This window comes from Dipodomys ordii, unplaced genomic scaffold (genome assembly GCF_000151885.1).
Source record: "Dipodomys ordii isolate 6190 unplaced genomic scaffold, Dord_2.0 Scaffold27, whole genome shotgun sequence".
Lineage (NCBI taxonomy): Eukaryota > Metazoa > Chordata > Mammalia > Rodentia > Heteromyidae > Dipodomys > Dipodomys ordii.
The window spans coordinates 812,565-834,176 of NW_012267243.1; the positions used below are offsets into that span (position 1 = coordinate 812,565).

The 21,612-nt window shown below is 38.0% G+C and overlaps 1 protein-coding gene across 1 annotated transcript in view; it reads left to right on the top strand.

The window, feature by feature from the left end:
* Trim58 (tripartite motif containing 58) overlaps positions 1-21,612 on the top strand; it is a 66,758-nt gene that overhangs the window by 40,310 nt on the left and 4,836 nt on the right. Inside the window, exons 7-9 of the mRNA XM_013015438.1 lie at positions 15,976-16,508; positions 19,293-19,388; positions 21,330-21,560. Coding sequence (XP_012870892.1) covers positions 15,976-16,508; positions 19,293-19,388; positions 21,330-21,560 — 860 coding nt within the window. The remainder of the gene's footprint in view (positions 1-15,975; positions 16,509-19,292; positions 19,389-21,329; positions 21,561-21,612) is intronic.

Genomic DNA, 21,612 nt, shown 5'->3' on the forward strand with positions numbered 1-21,612 from the left:
CAAGCACTCTACCTCTGATTAAATTCCCAGTCCATAGAATTTGGAGGTTGGCAGGATGGTGGGGGGGAGGAGAGTGGGGTAGAGGGCGAGTCTGACTTCTCACTGTCATAACCCAGATAACCTCAAACTCTACCAAGCCCAGGGAACTAAAAGTCCGGATTCTCCTCTCTCTGCCTCCCAAGAGCTAAGTGCTGAGATAATTGATATGTGCTATGTTTAGATCTCAATATCAGATTTTTTGGAGATTTTTTATCCAGTATTTCTTTAAAAAAGAAAAGCAAAAGCAATTAATCCCTGGCAAATTGTGGAGTAGAGCTTGATGATAAGACAGTGCTTTTATCAGACACCTCCAGATGGCTTGTTTTGGTTGAGAGCCATGGAGAAAATGAGCTCCACACATATCCGCAAATGGATATTTTTGTATGAGGCCAAACCACAAAACCACAGTGTACTGGCCCTTCGGTGCTCTTGCAGCCTGTACACATGCTGAATAATGATAACCAGGAGCTGTGCACCTATCATTGTCCATTTGCCTCCACCAATCTTAACAGGTCTAAAGCAACTTGGACAGTTGAGGTGTTCCTTAGAATGCAGCCAAGTTGCTATTAGACCTTTTGTCTCCTGATATTAAAATTCCTGATAATAAAGAGATCCAGAATAAATGCCTTCTGTTGTAGCCTAACCTTAGGTTTTGCTTTTGCACATAGTAAAATTCATCCTTTATGCTAGTACAATTTTATCCACTTTTCTGATTTTTATACTAGTGTTTTCAACAACATAATAGTCTAAATATATCTAGCAAGTCAAAAATTTTCACAATATTGACATTTTCTCTCTTATTTCCAGCTCTTTCTCATGAACTAGAATTATATTAAAATATACAGATTTGAACACATTCTTTGAAGGATTACTAAAGATGTAGAAATAAGAAATTAAAGCTAACACATGGGACAGAAAATAGATTTAAAATCACTTTCCTCATATTTGATTATAAGTAAGATAAATGATTATAATCCCAACTGGAAGCTGAGAACTCATGCCTGTAATCCTAGTTACTCAGGAGGCTGAGAGCTGAGGATCATGGTTCAAAACCAACCTGTCAGGAAAGTCTATGGGAATCTGTTCTCAATTTAACCACCTAAAAACTAGAAGTGGAACTATGGCTCAAGGTGTTACAGCACTAGCTTGCAATGTGGCCACAGATTCAGATGTTAGGCAACAATCAAAAATCTATGAAAATTTGAGTCCATAGAAGAGACATATTGAAGGAATTATAGAATGGAGGTAGCTTCATTCAAATTTCTACACACATTTTCTGGTCATGGCTATGACAAAAACATTTTTTAAGATTTTTATTGTAAAGGTAATATACAGAAGGATTACAGTTACATAAATCAGGTATTGAGTACCTTTCTTTTCAAACAGTGTCATCCCCTCCCTCATTTTTACCAGGTATTTTTCCCTCCCAATTTCCCTTCCCCTCAAGTCATGTGGCTCATTTTCAACTTTGTTCTCAGTTGTTGAAACGTGAAATAGGAGATTATTTTGAGAAATCTAACTCAGCAATGATATTCACTAGACCTAAATAACAATAACAACAACACTGGCTGAGAACACTATGTAACACAATGGTCTGAAAATCTTTTTTTGTTTTTTGCAGGGTAGGGATAGAGTATGTTGAAATCAGGACCTCAGAGTTGTCCATCTTGTTTGCTCAGCTAGTGCTCTACAGTTTGAACCATGCCTCCAAGTCATGCTTTGTGTTGATTCATTTTTGTTCACATATATTAGTTGTACAGAGGGGGAGAATTTCATTGTAACATTTCCATTCATGTATACAACGAACTCCAATTAGTCTCACCCTTATTTCTGTCCATTCTTCCCTTCCTTCTTTCCTAAAACATTCTAACTGGGTTCATTTCTCTGTTTTTATACATGCAAACAATCTAGCTTGACATATGTGTCTGCATTCACTTCCTTGCTTTTGCTCATTATTTTGGTTTCCCAGAATCTTTTATATTTGAGCTAGCTTCAAACTGAGGTTCTCTAAATCTCAACTTTTTGAGCAGCTAGATGTGAGTCATTGTGCTTGGCTTGGAAATCTTTTCAAAAGGAATAATTCAAATGGTGTAATTCCTGATAAAAATAAATTCACAGTCCAACAAAATGATTTACCAGGAAACTGGAATTTGAAATGTGTGGTGGAGATCAAGGTGAGGGGTTAGATGAATGAAGAGAGGAAGGTGAGGAGAGAATACAGTCATAATATCCAAAGAAACTAGGAAAATTGAGGGAAGGATGGGATACGATGAATGGGGGAGAAGGAAGAAAGGGATGACATGGATCAATATGCATTGTACATATAAACTGATCTGTAGAATTGTAACTCTTCTGTCCAGGTACTTAAAGACAATAAAAATATAATACAAAAGAAGTGAGACAATAAATGAAATGAACTGAGAATTGAGTTGTTTTACACTTCAATCCCATTAAAACCTCCTCTATCATATATGAGGACACTAGTATTTCCCATGACCATTTCTACTACAAGCAGGTTTGAGTTTTGAACCCAGGGCTTAACACTAAAAGGCATACTTATGACTTTGTTGTCACCTCAACCCAAATCATGTCTTCAATTAATAACTATAGATAACAAACATCTGAGTATTACTTGCTATTGATCCCTATAACTGTAATAACTGCATTATAATTGCATTTTTTACTTTGGACTTCTATCATTTGATTTACTTACCTATTGTGTTTTCATCTCTTTTCTTTACAAAAAAAAACATAAAAATACATCACTTCACCATTTTGTCTTAGCTCCACCCACAGAGCTGAATTCCATCTAAAGTGAACTCTGACTTTCACTATGTGTGAGTCCAAACTGTGGAGAGATCCTATGGTGTACGAATGGGAGACTCACAGTCAATCCATAGTGGGCTGTTGCTACAAGGCCCTTGTATCTTTTGTCAGTCAGTATCAGACGCACATTGGACTACTTTGTGAATGTAATATTGTTACGAGTTTCTTCAAACCCTAACTTACATTTTCTGTAGAAAAGAAGAGCTGTGTGTCTTCTCTAAGAAGCACAGGCCATGTGTATTCTCAGATGACACCCCCATCATACCTTCTTCCTCCCATAGGGAAAAAAAATGTGTGTTTCCTACTGAGTGCTGACATTTCTAAAGTTGCCCTCCATCCATTCGTATTTAATAGCAGGCTATTTCTATAATATTAATTACTCAAATTTTTGTGCACTAAGAGATCCTTTATACCATTGTTTAAATTCAGACAGATGCTAAAATCTTTCACTTTATAAAAATACCTTTGGTGCTCCAACAATTCAAAACTGTATTTCTTAGGAAAATTATATGTAGCTTTGCTTGCATTTCCTTACAACTTATTTGCTGTCACTTGTCTGGAATGCACCTTTCCCATAGTAAAGATATTGCCCTTATCAGGAATAACAGTAGTTTCTGTGCTGAGAAGTTTGCTGAAAATCTCCTACTTATCAGAATATCATTATCCCTTGGTAGAGCTGTTGCAAATCTCATAAACGTTATCCTGACACTGACATTCTTTTTCCTATTTGAACTTTTTAAAAGAAATTACAAAATTGATTCATAATCCGTTCTTAGTGAACTCTCCTTAATTTTTTATTTACACTCTCCTCTAAGTCATTTATTTTAAATACATATTTTTATTGTAAAAAATACTGTACAGAGGGGTTACAGTTATGTGAATAAGGTAACGAGTACCTTTCCTATTGAGCATTGTTTTTCCCCTACCATCCCTTCCTGCCCTACCTCCCCAACTCCTCCTCCCCAACTCTGGCAAAATTGTAAAGTTCGTTTTCAATACAGTGTCTTGTACTTCTCTTGGTTACAATGGGTACGGTATCCTTATGTCTACATTTTGTTATTTCCTTACCCCTCCCCAAATTAGAAAAATGTATATACAAGATGTAGGGCACTGGAATCAAATACAATGAAAACAGAGGTTATACCATGGGGGAAGAACATACAATAGAAACAAAAAAAATCATATAGTACATTACAAATACATTAAAAACAACAGCAAGAAAGATTAAACCTCTTATGTCCCTGTCTTGGGGTTCAATTCACTTAGCATCATCATATATGGTCATATGTACATAGCTCTTGACCTTTTCTGCTTGTCCTAGACATATACTAGTTATTGCAAATAAGAGAAACATTGGGGCCTATGTTTCTTTGCTCCTAGCTTACTTCACTTAATATAATTTATTTCCAAGTCCTTCCATTTCCTAACAAATTTACAGTCAAGCAAACTACCTATACCTGGGGAATTACTACAATGAACCCAACAAGAATTTTCTCTGCCTTTTTTAAAAGCAGCAATGAGATTTATAAATGGAAAATTTCTCATGTATTTTCCATTACTTTGTGAAAATTATTTCTCTTAGTACAAGATCCAAAGATGTTCTAGGGCTTTTAATACTCATTATAATCTAGCCCTTACCTCTCTCTCTACAGCCACTCCTTCTAACACATTTTCCCTTTCTTTCTCTTCCCCGTTTCTTCCTTTCCTCTCTCAAATTTTGAAAAACTTGATTGAACAAAAATGATTTAAGTCTAAGTTATGAAAAATAGATGATTGGCACTTAGAAATCCCTTATTCATTTTTGTCACTGATGATAAAAATAAGCATATTTCAAGTATCTTATACAAGACACATCATGTATCAGTACATAAGAGAATGCAGCTATCTTACATAAGGCCATAGAAAATGACAAATAAATCTTAATGCAATCTGAAAATGATAAGTGGAAATAACCAGCCACTAGGATTGTACAATCAGATTCCAATCAAAACACAGAAGAAAACAGGTGAGAACAAAATTGCCCCTAAATAGAGCAATTTATCTACTGACTGGTTATTGGCAAAAGACCATCAATAAATTATCTCACTGAGGTTGGTGGTACTCAATTCAGCCCACAATATCACTCAACAATGGCTCTGAACCTAAGGATCCCTTTTCCCTGAATTTTAATCCCAAACATCCTACAAACTCTCTCTATCTAATAGAAACTTCCTTTCACTCTAGCTCCATAGATGCCACACTTCCTTCTCATGACTTTCCTAACAGCTTCCTTGAAGTCTTTGTTTCTTAAGCTGTAGATCACTGGGTTCAACAATGGAGTGACCACTGTGTAGAAGACAGAAATGATCTTGTTAATTTCAGGGGACAGGTGTGCATTGGGACGCACATACATGGAGATCATAGTCCCATAGTAGATTGTGACAACTGCCAGATGGGAGCCACATGTAGAAAACGTCTTCATCCTGCCGGAAGCTGAGGGGATTCTCAATATGGAGGACACAATGAACACATAGGATATGAGAGTCAGAAGAAAACAAATGCACAGCACTGCAATGGACAGGATGAAAATGGACATCTCAGTGACATAGACACTGGAACAGGAGAGTTGTATTAGTGGGGGAAGGTCACAGAAGAAATGATTGATCTGGTTGGGCCCACAGAAGTCCAATTTGGAGATCATTAGCGAAGGCAGAAAACCTGTGCTCACACCTGTCAGCCAGGAAATTGTTAGCAATGTGGTGCAGGTGTCAGGGCTCATGAGAAGGGAGTAGTGGAGTGGGTGACAGATGGCCAGATACCGGTCATAGCCCATGGAAGCTAGGAGAAAACATTCAGTGGCACCAAAAAACACAAAGAAGTAGAGTTGAGTCATACAAGCAGAGAAGGAGATGGCATGTCCTCCAGATATTAGGTTGGCCAGCAGGAAGGGCACAATGGTGGAAGTATACCAGATTTCCAAGAAGGACAGGTGTGTGAGGAATGTGAACATAGGTGAGCGCAGTTGTGGATCTTGGCACACCACTGTGATGATGGCCATATTCCCTGTGATGGTGAGGAAATAGACAAATAGGAAAGTGGCAAAAAGAAGGATTTGCCACTCAAGAAGATTCTGGAATCCTAATAGCTGGAACTCAGTAACAGCAGATTCATTTTTGGGTTCCATTGCCTGTTGGGGGAAGGAAACATTTTTGAAAAGTGCAATATTAAAGGCACAAAATGTTTATAAGTGTTAATACTTAGAAATCCACTCATTGATTTGTTTAGTGGTTTTGATTTTCATGTACAGAGTTTTGGATGGTTACATGCATGATACCATCATATATATATATATATACATATATATATACATATACTATATATATGGTTGTATATATATATATGGTTGTATATATATGCATATATACATAGGTATATATTTTTTAAGAAATAAAGAAAATATATATGTATATATATATTTTTTTCCTTTTTAAGAAGTAATCTCAATATGCAGTCTAGGTTGACCTCAAACTCACAATTTTCCTGCTTTAGTCCCCCAGGCACTTGTATTAGAGGTATTCTCTTCTATACCCAGCTATATGATCATATTCTGAAAAATTATGGTGAAAATATATATTGGATATTAGAAAGAGATTTAGAAAGCTCCATTTCTTGAATTCTATATAATATAGAAGTCTCAGATCTAAAAACAGGCAAATAACACTGTGATTAGTAGTGAAATCAAGGACTCTTACAATATGCATATATATAAATGGATTAAATTATATTTGCTCATTATACTCAATGAAGCTGTAAAACTTTGAAGCCAACTGTCATGTGTATGTATAGAAAAAAATATCTGTTTGTTCCAGTTAGGTAATGTTATTAGACTCAGCCACCTCTGTTACCCTCTAATATGTATTCACATTCAACAGGTCAGCCCTCCCATGCTTTCAATTAAACTTTGTCAAGCACCGCTGCATAAAATCAGCATTCACCTGCCACCATTAGCTTTTAGCTCATTTGAAATGGAACCACCATTTAAAAACTCATATATAATAAACTCCAGTATTTTGTTAGTTCTTGCAGAACAGCCATTCACTTCTCCAGTCACCTCAGTGACGTTTTGTTTATATTGTCTTTTGTAGTTTCCAACGTATCCTTGTCTCTCAGCAACAAACCCATTTTAAAGGAAAACCTGAGATCTTTTGAAGAGAAAACTCCCAAGTACAACCAGGGAATCTCCTACTTGCTACCTTTGTGCTTGCATTTGCTTCTTTCATCATGCTGAAGATATACTCTGTAGCTGGGCTGAGACAGGTCCCTGACCTGAGCCTGAGGTATAGAAAGAACTTTAATATTTCATATTTCTTGCCTTGGAGTTAACAATGGCCTCTCTGCTGATACTTTATTTCCCCTGTTTGCCAAAAGCCTGGTTTTCTATGCCTTTCAGACAACATTGAGAAGAAAGATCTTGAAGCCACTCTCTCCCAAATGCTGCATGTATTTATCTGACTGCTTTTAGATTCCTTGCCTTTGAAAAGGCGTTGCCTCTCTGGCTGACATTCCTTTGTTCTATATTTCTACCACAGATAGCTTCTCTCTCACCACTGCTCCAAAATGGCTCTAGAACATCCTTCTTATTCATTCCTAACTTTTTTCATTGGTCGATGGCATCCACAATGTGATGGCATCCACAGTGTGTCTCACTGAATTTCAGACTCACTGGATACTTAGGAACCATGATCATATGCTCACTGAGGCCAAGGCAGCCTAGCTTTGCATATTTTTGTCTCTCATGGCTGTTTTTCTCACCTACTGTTCTCCTTCATAATCTCATGCAATCTCTTGCCTACTGATTTATTACAGAATTATTTGTGGTGCTGAGGATAGAACTCAGGACCTCCTTCTCTCTTGATTTCTAAATTCCATTGGTTCATAACCTTGACTTTAAGGTTTGCATGAATAGTTTCCTTGTTTGGATGCGTACTCTCATTTCTAATATATCTTCAACTCTTCATGTGACAGAAGCTGCAACACCATCAACCCTGGTTTGACTACCAGCCTCCCTCAAGGTCTACATTCTCCCTCAAGCCCCTCAGTAATGAACCTTCCATTCTCCCCTTGCTCTGCTCAGAAAACTCAAATTTCAATCTTGTTTCTCTCAGACTCAATTTTAAATATTTTTGTGAAGTCAGCAGGTCTACATGAAAACATATCTAGATTGTAGTGTCATCCCTATTCATCACCAACTTCACTTGCTCCTTGGAAAAAGTGCCACACTGTCTCTTCCCTAGATTAAGGAAATATCCTTAAAGGTCTTGCACTTACTCAACCTTAGTCCACAATGTACCCTACGTCAAAGTTTACACCACAGACAAGCTGACACAGTGAACATCAATATAATGTTAGAACACTGTGACTTTCAGCTTATTCATCCACTAGGAACCAACTCTTCTGCTCATTTGCCACCTGTGCTGTGGCTTATAGTCAGTTGTCCCTTGCCTTCCCCTCTTATCCTTGAGTAAATCTTTGAGTAAGTTATCTTCATGTGGCCCTGGTGTTTATATAGATGACAATGACATCTAAAAATGAATGTTTTTGCTATCAGGAACAAAATACCTGATCTTTCATGTATGTTTAACTATACAGCACTAGCTATCTTAGGCAAAGTTTGCAAAGGAAAAAGGAAACACCAAAGAAAGCCTCAATGACTTACTGGGTCCTCCTCTTGGAGTTTGCTATACCCCTTGTCCTATACCCCTTGTCCATTCTGTATTAACTTCCTTCATATTTTTCTAGTCACCCAGGATTTAACAGATGCAGGTTCTCTAGATATTTTGTATGGGAAATTTGCACCGCCTCATTTCTCACTTTACTGATCTGTTCCAGTAAAATTCTCCATGAGAATTCCTACAGGGATTCAAGGTAAAACTATGGTATTTACCTCAGAATAATTACAAGGGTTTTATCTTTAAAATACAGAGGAAACAACCAAGTGATTAGTTATTTAACCTGCATAAATTGATAGGTTCTGAAAGAAGAAAATATGATGGAAGATTTTTTAAGACACAACAGTGATACAAATTTGCTCACTAAAGTAACAATGGCTTTTTGGAAAATAGTCCTTTCTTGACTTGGTTGTCACACTATTTTTGGGTTTCTCTAGCACTCAAGTCAAAATGAACAGTGACCACATTTAAATCAAATTTAAATCATTTAAATCAAATAAATAATAAATCAAATAAATAATAAATGACTTGCATGCCTAACAAACAGCATTGTACTCTAATAGATGAAGGTTGAGGATATCCTTCTCACGTCTCTAGTCATAGAAGTTCTACCACATTACACAAATTTACAAGGAAGATGAGCTGTTCATTGCCATCCATTGCTTAAATTCTCAGAAGACCTTCACTATTTCCATTGCTTAAATTCTCAGAAGACGTTCACTACTTCTTTAATCAATGCTGAAATTGTCTTAATTACACTGAGTTGAAAATACAATCTGTCTCCCCAAGTGCTGTTTGCTTCAGTGCCAGGACAACCAGTTATCCTCAGATCTAATGCTCTAGCTTTCTTTCCAATTATACAAAGCAAACATAATCCATAATATTCTTGTTTTGATTGCCACCCTTCATGGTAAAGTACATGGCCTTTTGATTTCTGAGAGTGGGTTTTTGGTTACTTTATTTTTTCTTATTTTGTTTTACATGCTTGTGAAACAATTTAAGTAAGATAAGCTACTTACTGCTACCATGTAGTCATAGCAACTACACAGGTTAAAATTGCTTTTAAAATGAGGAATATTCTACTAAGTTTTATGTAACTTTAGAATGCAATATCCACTATCACAACCAAAATAGAAAGGTACAACTTTTGACACTACGACAACATACCACATTGGCTTTCTCCAGGCATGAGCCTCCCTGGACTGACCCTTTGCCACCATCCAGAGACTATGTGGCCCTTGCTTCCTTGTCTGTGTCACCCTCTCTCATCCAAATCCAGTCAGTGGATTCATGGAGAGATCTAAAGAGAGCCATCTCCTGCTGGCGTTGGATGCTAGGGAAAACAGACTGTGCTTTCAGTTACCTGGTTTTCTGGAAGATCTAGACCTCCTGAGAATCTGTTCCCCAGATATTCTTCTGTTATCAACCTTCTGAGGTTAAATAGTGCCCACCGAGGTTTTAGCGTTAATGAAACACATGGGAAAGTTGGCATTGTTACACTGTTTTAGAAATGAATTATTTTTTAACTTAGGAATTATCCTAATAACATTCAGATAAAATTGTGCCAAAGGATTTTTTTCTTTTCAACAAGGCAAATAGGCAGTGACTGAGTGAACTATGGTGATTGTAGATCTAACAAATTATTTTTGTGGAATAGTGTTTCACCATCATACATGAATTAAAAGTGTGGCTGAATAGTTATAGCCAAGAACTTCATCAGTAATTCAATTAAGTAAACGTGTACTGAAGTTCATTCTCAATTTAGCTAAGAATAATAATATATGGATGTGAGGGGCAGTGTGAGTAAAAATTTAGAAGATAAATTGAAAATAAAAAACCCATTTATAATATAATGGAAATGATAACCATCTAAATGTATGTAAAGCCTTCTAACCAGAAATGTTAACTTACTAACATACCTGGTTAAATTTGTCTCTTTTAGCATAACAAATGTGTGATTGAATCAAAAAATTTACAAAAATAGCTCTATCTTTTTAATGGATCATTCAACAAATTTGTATTTTCCAATGGTTAGGTCTTGTTTGGGCATTAAAATACATCAGTGAGGGCTGGGAATGTGGCTGAGCGCTAGTATGCTTGCCTAGCATGCAAGAAGCCCTGGGTTCAATTCCTCAGTACCACATAAACAGAAAAAGCCAAAAATGGTGTTGTGGCTCAGGTGGTAGAGTGCCAGCTTTGAGCCAAAGAAGCTCAGGGACAGTTCCCAGGCCCTGAGTTCAAGCCCCAGACTGTCAAAATAAAGCACATCAGTGAATCTTTAATGATGTACACTGTACCATTTATTAGTCATTGATGGTTTATCTAGCTAATATAGTTTATCTAGTTTATCTACCATTCTTCAAATTAATATTATTCATGTGCATAGTTCTTAGAAAATTTTAAAATAGAAAGAAAATATAGACAATATATTTCATTTATATATATATATATATATATATATATATATATATCCATAGTATCATCTGAAGTTAGGCAAGTGTTATCTTTCCTTCTAAGCAATTCATGTATCCAATATACATGAGTATACATAGTTGGGATCATAGTGTACAACCTGCATCTTGGCTACTTTTACATGTACCTTTCCTGTTCATTAGCATCATAGGACTTTCCTTCTGTTATATTTTAGGTAAAACATTAAAATACCTTTTATGGACTTTTTCTTCTGTATGAGTAATATATATCAAATGTCAATCTAGACCTTCTAGGGTCTGCATGCTTGCAGAAGGAAGCCTGATGGAACCTGCAAATTCTATAATATATATCTTCCCTGACCGTTGTATCAACAAAGTAACTATTTCTTCAAACTGTACCCAGTTGGATAGCTGGACATGGAAGGATCCTTAGGATCCTAGAATTTTTTACTTGTTTAGGCAAAAAGTTGTTTTGTGTTTTTTTGTTTTTTGGGGGGGATCCGGTCGTGGGGCCTGAACTCTGGGCCTGGGTGCTGTCCCTCAGCTCTTCAGCTCAAGGCTAGCACTCTACCACTTGAGCCACAGCACCACTTCCGGCTTTATTCTTTTTGCTTATGTGGTGCTGAGGAATCGAACCCAGGGCCTCATGCATGCAAGGCAAGTGCTCCACCACTGAGCCACCTTCCCAGTCCCCCAAAAAGATTTTTTTTACTGTTGAAAGTTTATTGAAAAAATATAAATTCAGCTTTATCAGTATAGATATTGCCTTTGTATGCTGACAAAGAAGAGATAATTTTCTATAAATGAAAGCCCTTCCTCCATTACATTTGGTGAATCAAGCCTGTAACCTTTGCTATATAGGAGACAGATATGTGGGAATCTTAGTTCCAGGCCAGAAAAGATGAAAAGTTTAAGAGACTCATTCTTAACCAATGGTTGGGCATGGTAGCATGAACCTGGCATATCTGGTGATAAAGGAAAAGTATGAAGATCACAATATAGATTGAATCAGGTAAAAACTGAGAACCTACAAAAATACATGCAAAAAGGCCCAAGTGAGAGAATGTTTTCCCAGAAAACATGGGGCCCTACATTTAATCCCAAGTACATGCAAAGGAAAAAAATCTGTATATACTTGCTATATGCAGCAAAAATAATATCAACTCACTGGGCACTAGTGGCTCGCACCTGTAATCCTAACTATTCAGGAGGCTGAGATCTGAGTGCTGAAGTTTGAAGCCAGCCCAGGCATGAAAGTCCATGAGACTCTTATCTCCAGTTCACCACCAGAAAACCAGAAGTGGTGCTGTGGCTCAAAGTGGAAGAGTACAAGCACAGGCCCTGAGTTCAAGTGCTTTGGCTGCATGACTGACCACACACACACACACATGCATAAAGAGAGAAAGAATAAAAGAGAGGAGAAAGAGAAAGGCTGCTAGTGGGAATATAAGGAAATTATAGTTTGGAGACTCCATAAGAAATTTAAAATATGGAATCACCTGTTATCTAGCCATTTCACACTCCTGGGTAAACATTAAGAAAAGAGCAAGTTGGTTTGAATGTACTATGCAATTTTTAAATTTCTTTTGTATGTTCTTCCCTCTATGGTATATTTAAATTTCTTTTGTATGTTCTTCCCTCTATGGTATATCTCCCGTTGTCATTTTATTTGATTTTGGTACCCTGGTATTGTATATACATTTATTTAAATTAGGGAAGAGAACAGGAAGGACAGAATGGTGAGACAAAGGACGAGGGGGGAACCAAAGCAACAGCGACTTACACAAGACAATAAGTTGGAAATGATCTGTGTAACTTGGGGGATGAGGGGAGAGAAAGTAGGAGAAAAATGAAATACAGGGTAACAAGTTTGACAAGAAATATACTTATTGCCTTACTTTTGTAACTGTAACCCCTCTATACATCACCTTAATAATAAAAAATAAAATGAAAAAAGAAAAAAATAAACTAAAAGGAGGTCTTGGGAAATATAGATGTTTATATGTACTGATGGAAATATTTTTGAGAATATCTAAACTCAAGTATCCCTTGAAGGAAAAGTTAGTAATAAGAATGGGATACATACTTACAATAAAATATTGTTAGCCTTAAATATGAAGGAAATTCTACAATGTTCTATGAAGCACAATGGGTGAACAGTGAGGAAATTGTGCTAATTGATATATATATATATATATCAATTATCAAAAGATGAATACCATATAAGTTTATTTATCCAAGGTCCCGGGGGGGTAGTTTAAATCATAGAAATAGAGAGGAGATGCTAGCATGTGGGTTGAAAGATTTTAGTGTTTAATAGGCAGGAACTTTCATTTGTACAAGTTGGAATAGTTTTGGAGATAATAACATTACATCTAAGTGTATTTAAAGCCACTAAAGGGTACACTTAAAGTGACATTTACAAATTATTGTAATGTCTATTGTATGACAAGAAAAATATATTCATTGAGAAATATGGCAGCATGTAATGGCTGTAATGAAAACAAACCAAAGTCATTATAAAACCACAGATGCTGAGTCAGTTGCTCTTGAAGTTGACTTTATTTTCCTTTTCCTTCCTTCCTTCCTTCCTTCCTTCCTTCCTTCCTTCCTTCCTTCCTTCCTTCCTTCCTTCCTTCTTTCCTTTCTCTTTCTTTCTCTTCTGTCCTTCCTTCTTTTTCTTCCTTTTCTTTCCTTCCTCCTTTTCTTTTATCTTCATTGTAAAGTGGTCAGAAAAGTAGATTGGGGGCCCAGAGACTCGGGCACCCCCTGCTGAGACAAAACTTATATCCAAAGATTGCTCAATGTCTTGGCCAAAAGGACTTATGGCAGGGAAATAATTAGTCTGTCCAGAAGTACCTATTTCAGGATCCAAATGCAACCATGGCAAAGCAGTTAAGAGAGAAAGGGCAGAGAGATAGAGTTTGTATTTCAATAAACTAATTCAAGAAGGCAGGAGAAGGAAAATCACAAGTAGAGAGGATTATTGAAGGAGGTTGGCTTAGACCTATGTAGCTTGAGAATGTGCCACATGGATTGAAATGGGAGCAAGAAGCGCGGTGCATCTGACTGGGGCTGGTTCAGTACAAGGATATGCTTTATTCATTTTAAAGAGAGATCCTGAGAAAACATGAATTTAAGTTAAAAACTTCCTCATCCATTAAAGAAAAAAAATGTTTCTGGGAAACATTTCACATTTTGAAGCCCTTTGCCCTTTTGCTTTCCTCTTAAACATTTTGTTCATATTCACGCTTGTTCTTAAAGAATCTGTTTCAGTTGTCTACTTAACCTTTGGTCAGTTGCCCTCAAGATCCTTTAGACTCAGCTCCTTGCTGAATCTAGGCCAAGATTTATAATGATAACAAAGATCTTGGAACCTCAGAGAGCATTCCATGACCTGAGCCATAAGCCTGGTCTCCCCTGCAAATGTATCTGAGTAGTCTAGATACATCCCCCATCACCTGGATACATTCAGCACCCTCTCTTCACAGTCTTATTCTCTGCACCTTCTGGATGCACAGCCTGGGGCAGAGGATTGCTTAATAGTTAACTGACACTAAGACATCAATGTAGCTCTGAGACAGAACAGCCTGTGTAGATTCTTCTGCTATATTCCTGCAGGGCTAGAGAAGGGTGTTTCTCCCAGTTATTCATTTGTAGCTATTTGTTTGAATGATTTGGTGTTGATCTTTTTCAACTAAGCCTGAATCTCCTTGATAGATGATCTAGTTCTTCTTCATTCCCATGCCTTTAGTATTCAGTGCTGCATCTGAGGTTCAAGGCTGCACAAATACACATATGCTAGGCAGAGGCTAACTGACTCACCCAAAGCATGGTTCACCACCATTTCAAACTCCTTCCCAATGAATTACTTGTGGCTATGATGAGAGACTATTGCTGGACTTGATTATTTCATGGATGACATTCATGAGCTCACCCTATTCATCCTGATCCAGCCTTGAATGCATCTTCTGTCCAATCATCTCACTCCTGGCTCAAATCCCTACAGCATTGATTGCCCATATTCAAATAATTCCTTCCAGCACATATCTTAGCTTACAAAGTTGTCACTTCTAAAGGATATTTGCAACAACTAGGAAATGCTTATTCATTGTAGGACTGTCACTGAACTGGGTTGGGTATTCATTAGAGTCAGAATTGTTACTGGGCATATTGTTATTATCAATATTGTACATGTGGATTCAGGCATTTCCCATCAGATAGTGTTTCATTTCTTTATCATGAACTAGTTAGTGAAAAATACTTAAAAATTTAAGACTTGGGGAAACAAACTAAGAAAATGAGTATGTCAAGAAGAAGAAGAAGAAGAAGAAGAAGAAGAAGAAGAAGAAGAAGAAGAAGAATTAAAAAAAACAATTATGCCATGTGAAAACCATAGAGTAGTAGTCCAATATGTATGGAAGAAAAGAGCTCAGCTGGACTCCAAATTTAACTGACAGCCAGACTGCAAGAAAGATCTGAAGCTCCTTTCCATGGTAAGGTCCCCAGGAGATACTCTCCCTTCCTGGATTTACCTTCGAAAGCAACTGTGTGTCCACAGGCCAAGCATAGACTCACGAGTTGGGATGGACTAGAACAATCCCACGATCAGGAAATCTTGTAAATTCAGGAAACTCCAAAATTTTGTTAATTTTTAAGTTTAAACTTCAAAATGGCTAAAGTTAGAATCCATGCTTTAATAATATTTCACCTTCAATGCTATAAAGGTTGCTTTATACTACACACCAGGGTGAGACTGCTGTCTTCTAATCCCAAAACAAAACAAAACAAACAAAACCTAGGAAGTGATCAGCTCCCTAGCTGGTAGTCAGTGCAGGGTGTTGATTTTACCTTTTGGTTGAGGATGTCTAAGTTGGGCATTTTCACTAAGAGTGGCTCATTTAAGACTCCTGGACTTCAGCCAGCAAGCCGATAAAACCCATCTCGGGGCTGCGTCTGCGTCTCCCCAGGCTCTGAGGTTCCTCCCTTCTGTGGCAGACCCGGAGCAGAGATAGTGCAGGCGCTGGGCAGCAGCGCTGCCGTCAGCGGGTCCTGGCCTGGGCCTCCGCGGGCCATGGCCTCTGGCGCGCCGGGGGAGCGGCTGCGGGAGGAGGCCAGGTGCTCCGTGTGCCTGGATTTCCTGCAGGACCCGATCAGCGTGGACTGCGGTCACAGCTTCTGCCTCAGGTGCATCTCCGAGTTCTGCGAGAAGTCCGAGAGCGCACAGGGGGGCGTCTACGCCTGTCCGCAGTGCCGGAGCCCCTTCAAGCCCTCGAGTTTCCGGCCCAACCGGCAGCTGGCCAGCCTGGTGGACAGCGTGCGGCAGCTGGGACTCGGCTTGGGCGCCGGGGCCTCCAGGGCGCGCCAGTGTTCCTGGCACCGCGAGGACCTCAGCCGCTTCTGCGAGGAGGACCAGGTGGCGCTGTGCTGGGTCTGCGACACCACCCCGGAGCACCGGGGCCACAGCACCATGCCGCTGCAGGAAGCCGCCAGGTGCTACCAGGTGAGAGGTGTTGGGTGCTCCTGTCCAAGCTGGAAAGGTCCACGCTTGAAACCTGGGAATACTGCTCAGACTTAGAAGCAGTCGCAGTTAGAAACGCTAAAGGACTTGCTTTGAAACAAAGCCACTCGCCTGAATTTCCTAAATAACTCCTACTGTCCCCCATCACTCCCCCGCCCACCTCCTCCCTTTCCCACAGCTCACTGGGGTTAGGTTTGCCTTTGTCTGTGATCACCCCTGGTTGAAAACTCAGGGCAGACGCTCAGATGCCCGTCTTCACTTCTGATTGTCCACACAGCTTTGCTGAAGTTCTTCCTCCCCCTGTAATTTCACCTGGTCTTATTTTTCCTGTTGCTCAAAGTCTGAATCCCATGACTGGAGAAAGTGAGTTAATGGGTTACTGTTGTACATCTTCAGTGTAAACGCTCTTAATACCTTTTTTTAAAAAGCACTTATTATCATTAAGTAGTTGTCCAAAAGAGTTTCAATTGAACATGTCATTTTATGAATCTAATGCATCTTGATCATCATTCTCTCCACCTCTAATAATTTTAATTTGCACAATAATTCGCACTATTCTATTTGTGTAGTGCTTAGCTCCATTTTAATTTATATTGCTACCCAAACAAGCCTGAAGTTTGGCCGTTTGTTGACAACAGCATTTGGTTGGGCATGGTTTCTGATTCCCTTTAAAGTGTGAATATGCCTCTCTCCCTTGAATAGGATCTAGGATCAGTAGAGAATTTGTGATATAAACATCCTCAGTGAAAAGCTGGTCCCTACTGCAACTTTGGCCCCTGAATGTGGCATCTGTGAAACCATACAGAATCTCCCACACCAGAGAGCCTCAAAAGTTCATAATGTAAATACACTTAAATCCCCAGCCTTGGAAACACCTACTACAGCAAAAGAGGTCAACATCATTGTCAGTCTACTGACATACTTAAAGTAATTCTATCATTCTTGAATGGATGGCAAATATCAGCTTTCTCAAAATGTTTATTCTTTTTGTTTTAAATTGTGAATTGGGGTATTTCATCTTGTCATACCTATTTTCCCTGGTTTCAACTTTTGGTTTCTGTTGATTTCTTCATAATTCAGATACTTTAAAAGTTATGTTTCTGATAGTTTAAATCCTGAAAGTACCATGAGAAAACATGTCCAATGTAATAGTTTTAAATGCTTTCCATATTTTCCAACAGTTTTCAATTAAGTAACAAACAAATATCATCTTAGCTTCTTAGTCTTGCCATTCAAGATGTTCAGGACTCTGTTATGTTTTTTACTTCTCTCTTATCCTAACCAAACATGGGATCCAGCAAAACTCGCCTAATCACTGTTGTACCCAAACTTGGCACCTTTTCTTCCCCTCCTGTGTTTGCTCACTATTTCTTGAGTTTTAGGGATTTTTTTTCCTTGTACAAACATTAAAAAGAGTAGTGTTCTTTGTAAATATCAAGACAAGTGCCAACATTGCAAATACTAGCTTTTTTAGTATGGAATTACTTCATTATTAATATTATTATTATTATTCATACAATCTTCAACATACTGGTCTATTTATTTATTTACATACTTATTTTATTTGAAATATTACCCATCAAGGTTTCTTCTGGACAAATTAACAATACAAATGTTATTATTATTAAGCACTTTATTTTCCATATAAAACCATATCACTTTTGGATTGCAGCAAGGTTTCCTGTAACTAAACATGTTGGAAATGATCTGAACAACTTGGCAGGGGAGGTTAGGGGGAAAGGGAAGCAGGGAGAAAAACAAGGGAAGGGGTAAGAAGTTAGACAAGAAATGTAATCAGTATATTACTTATGTAACTGTAACCCCCTCAGTACATTACATTAGCAATAAAATTTTTAAAAAATAAAGCACAAAAATTTCCTTTGCCATGATGTAGCTTTATATATTAATTATGAAAAAAACTTCTTTAAAATTGACATTTCATAAACAATATTTAACACAATATTAAATTGTGTTTCTTATTGAATGTTCTGCAACACCATATTTATATTCTATCTTGTGAATATAATATATATTAGATTCTATCTGGGCCTGGGCACTGTCCCTGAGCTTTTCACCTCCAGGCAAGCACTCTACCACTTGAGCCACAGTGCCACTTCAGTTTTCTAGTGGTTAATTGGAGATAAGAGTCTCACAGACATTCCTGCCCAGGCTGGCTTTGAACCATGATGCTCAGATCTCGGCCTTCTGAGTAGCTAGGATTATAGGTATGAGCCACCAGCACCAGGCTGTAGTTTTTACAGTTTGATTACATTTTACTATTGTAAACCATGATGCAATGAATATTTTCCAAATAAATCTTTGATATTCAATTACATTTATTTTCATCTTAGTGATGAATTATATAATTATCTTTCTATATAAAAAGTATATATATACATATATAATGTGTGTTTGCCAATCCTGGGTCTTGAAATCAGGGACTGGGTGCTGCCTCTGAGCTCTTTTACTCAAGGATAGTGCTCTACAACTTCATTTGCAGCTCTACTTCTGGCTTTGTGCTGTTTTTATTGGATGGAAGTGTCTCGTGGACTTTCCTGTCCACACTGGCTTTGACCTATAATCCTCAGATCTCAGCCTCCTAAGTATCTAGGATTACAGGCATGAGCCATGGCCTCCCAGCCTAATGCCATTTTTTACATGTTTCCAGAAACAGTTTTATCTGTTCTTTGTGTTTTTCCACATCTAGGGGATGTTAGATCCTAAGCAAGGACACCTGTAATGGTTTTGGCTTATGTTTCTAAACAGGTAAAGCTCGAGATAGCTCTGGAACATGTGAGAAAAGAGATGGAAGAAGCATTGACTCAGGAGGTCAATGTGGGGAAGAAGACTGTCATTTGGAAGGTAAGGGAAGGTTGGGGGTTCTGGAAGATTAACTGATTACAGAAGCCAAATCTCTAATTGTTCAAAAAACAACATGTTAGTGTCATCTTGGATCATCTTATCCTTCCAATTATATATTTTTATTTTTGTTCTGTTAACATGCATTGACATTATCCAATCAAAACTAAAAATGAACAGTTTTACTCTCCTGATCTTACCTAAACTCACTCTTGTATCATTATTACTTACTATTGTAGTGAACAAATAAATTGATTAAATGAATGTAATAACATCACATGACTTTATAACAGATGCAGTATACCTAATAGTAATCATTTCATTTTATTTCCTGACTTCTACCCAAATAGTCCTTTTACATACCACCTAGTTCTTTCTCTTATCATTTTGTTTACATATATGCATGCATATACACACACACACACACACACTCACACTGAATTTCTTAAACTGAAGTGGTTTTACCATCTTCCCCACATGTTTTGCAGTATCTGGTGATAGTTTAGGCTGTCATATTTCTGGGAGGTATAATATGATACTCTCTTTTGTGTAGGGCCAGAAATGCTGCTAAACACCCTACCATGTGTAGGACAGTTCCCACACCCCACAACAGAAAATAATCTTGTTAAACTGTCAGTAGTGGCAAGATTATGAAACTGTATATAGACCCTATGGGTATAACATACACATTGAGATAATAATGAGATCCCTGTACAAGGTCAAGTCAGTCTGCATGGCTTTCACTAATATACCCATAGGAGCCACATGTAACAAGGTCAAGTATGATAAAACTTGTATCTGTATTCTGCAATGCCTTTCTTTCTGTTTCTGCAGTTATTATTATAGCACTAAACAGGATAGTGTGAAGAGATGGTAAGCTCAGCAAATCCCTTCTCCAAGAATGATTTCTTATACCCAGATATATTACCACTCTTTTCCAGCAACTGAGACATCAGACCTACTGTTCTATAGAACAGCTTCCAATATGGAGGAACAATGCATATAATTTACATGTTTTTCATTTTTCAGAAAACAAACTGCAGGGTCAGAGTCATGCAACTTTAGTAAATGACCAAGATTATTGAATCAAGTGATTTAGAAAGTGATAAAAGAAAATAGGAATGGAAAATTTGAGGAAACTTTTATCTTAAGAGATTTGGAGAGAAATGATACTGGGTTTTAAAACGTGATGGTTTTTGTTTTTCAATGAATTTCAAAAATGGTAAAGTCAGAGCAGAGAACTCAAGATGGAAAGATTTTGAAAATATGATTCATCTGTAATTTCAAACTGGATTTCTACATTCTTATTTCAAGAGAATAAGATTTAGATTCAGCAACCTTTTAGCCACAGACTTCCTTAGGTCTACTCAGAAACTGTAGATGGGATATTTGAGTAGAAATAGTATTGTAAATTGAAATAGTATACTAAATTGAAATTAACCATGAAATAAGTGATCAAAGTCTTGGTTCTACAGTGAGCAGCAATGAATGACTGCTTTCATACTATCCAATCCAAGTATCTTCTTCACATTTGCGTGTCTTTTTTTTCATCTCTCTGCATTGCTCAATATTTGTGCCACTAATCTAGTAGTAGGACAGAAACTTCTGTTGGTGTCTACACTGTGTCAGTCATTGTGTTCTGAACCACAGTGAACCATATTACCCTACATTCCTCTTGAAACTTCTATCTACTTGCCTGCAAGCCTATAGCAATAGGGGAACTGAGTCCAACTTTCTCAGATTCTGGGTTTGGCAACTCTGCAAGACATTTGTCCAAAGCTTCCAGTTTCTGTGTGTGTCGTTGGAATTCACTCATCAGTCTCCAGAGCTTCAGGCCTGAAGGGTCTGGGAACTGAGGACATTACTTTCCCCAATCTCCTGCAGGCAGGAAGTCCTGATCTTTTACCCCACTCTCTGCTGACATGGTCTACCATGTCATTACAGGAGAAAGTGGAATCGCAGAGGCAGCGCTTCAGGTTGGAGTTTGAGAAGCACCGTGGCTTTCTAGCCCAGGAGGAACAATTGCAGCTGAGGCGGCTGGAGGAGGAGGAGCGGGCTACCCTGCAGAAACTGCGGGACAGTAAGAGTCAGCTGGTCCAGCAGAACAAGGTCCTGAAAGAGCTGGTGGAGGAACTGGAACAACGGTGCCAGCAGCCAGCCCTGAGTCTACTGGAGGTGAGGAGGGACCGGGTTCAGACAGATGTGCAGCTAAGGACACAGAAGTGAG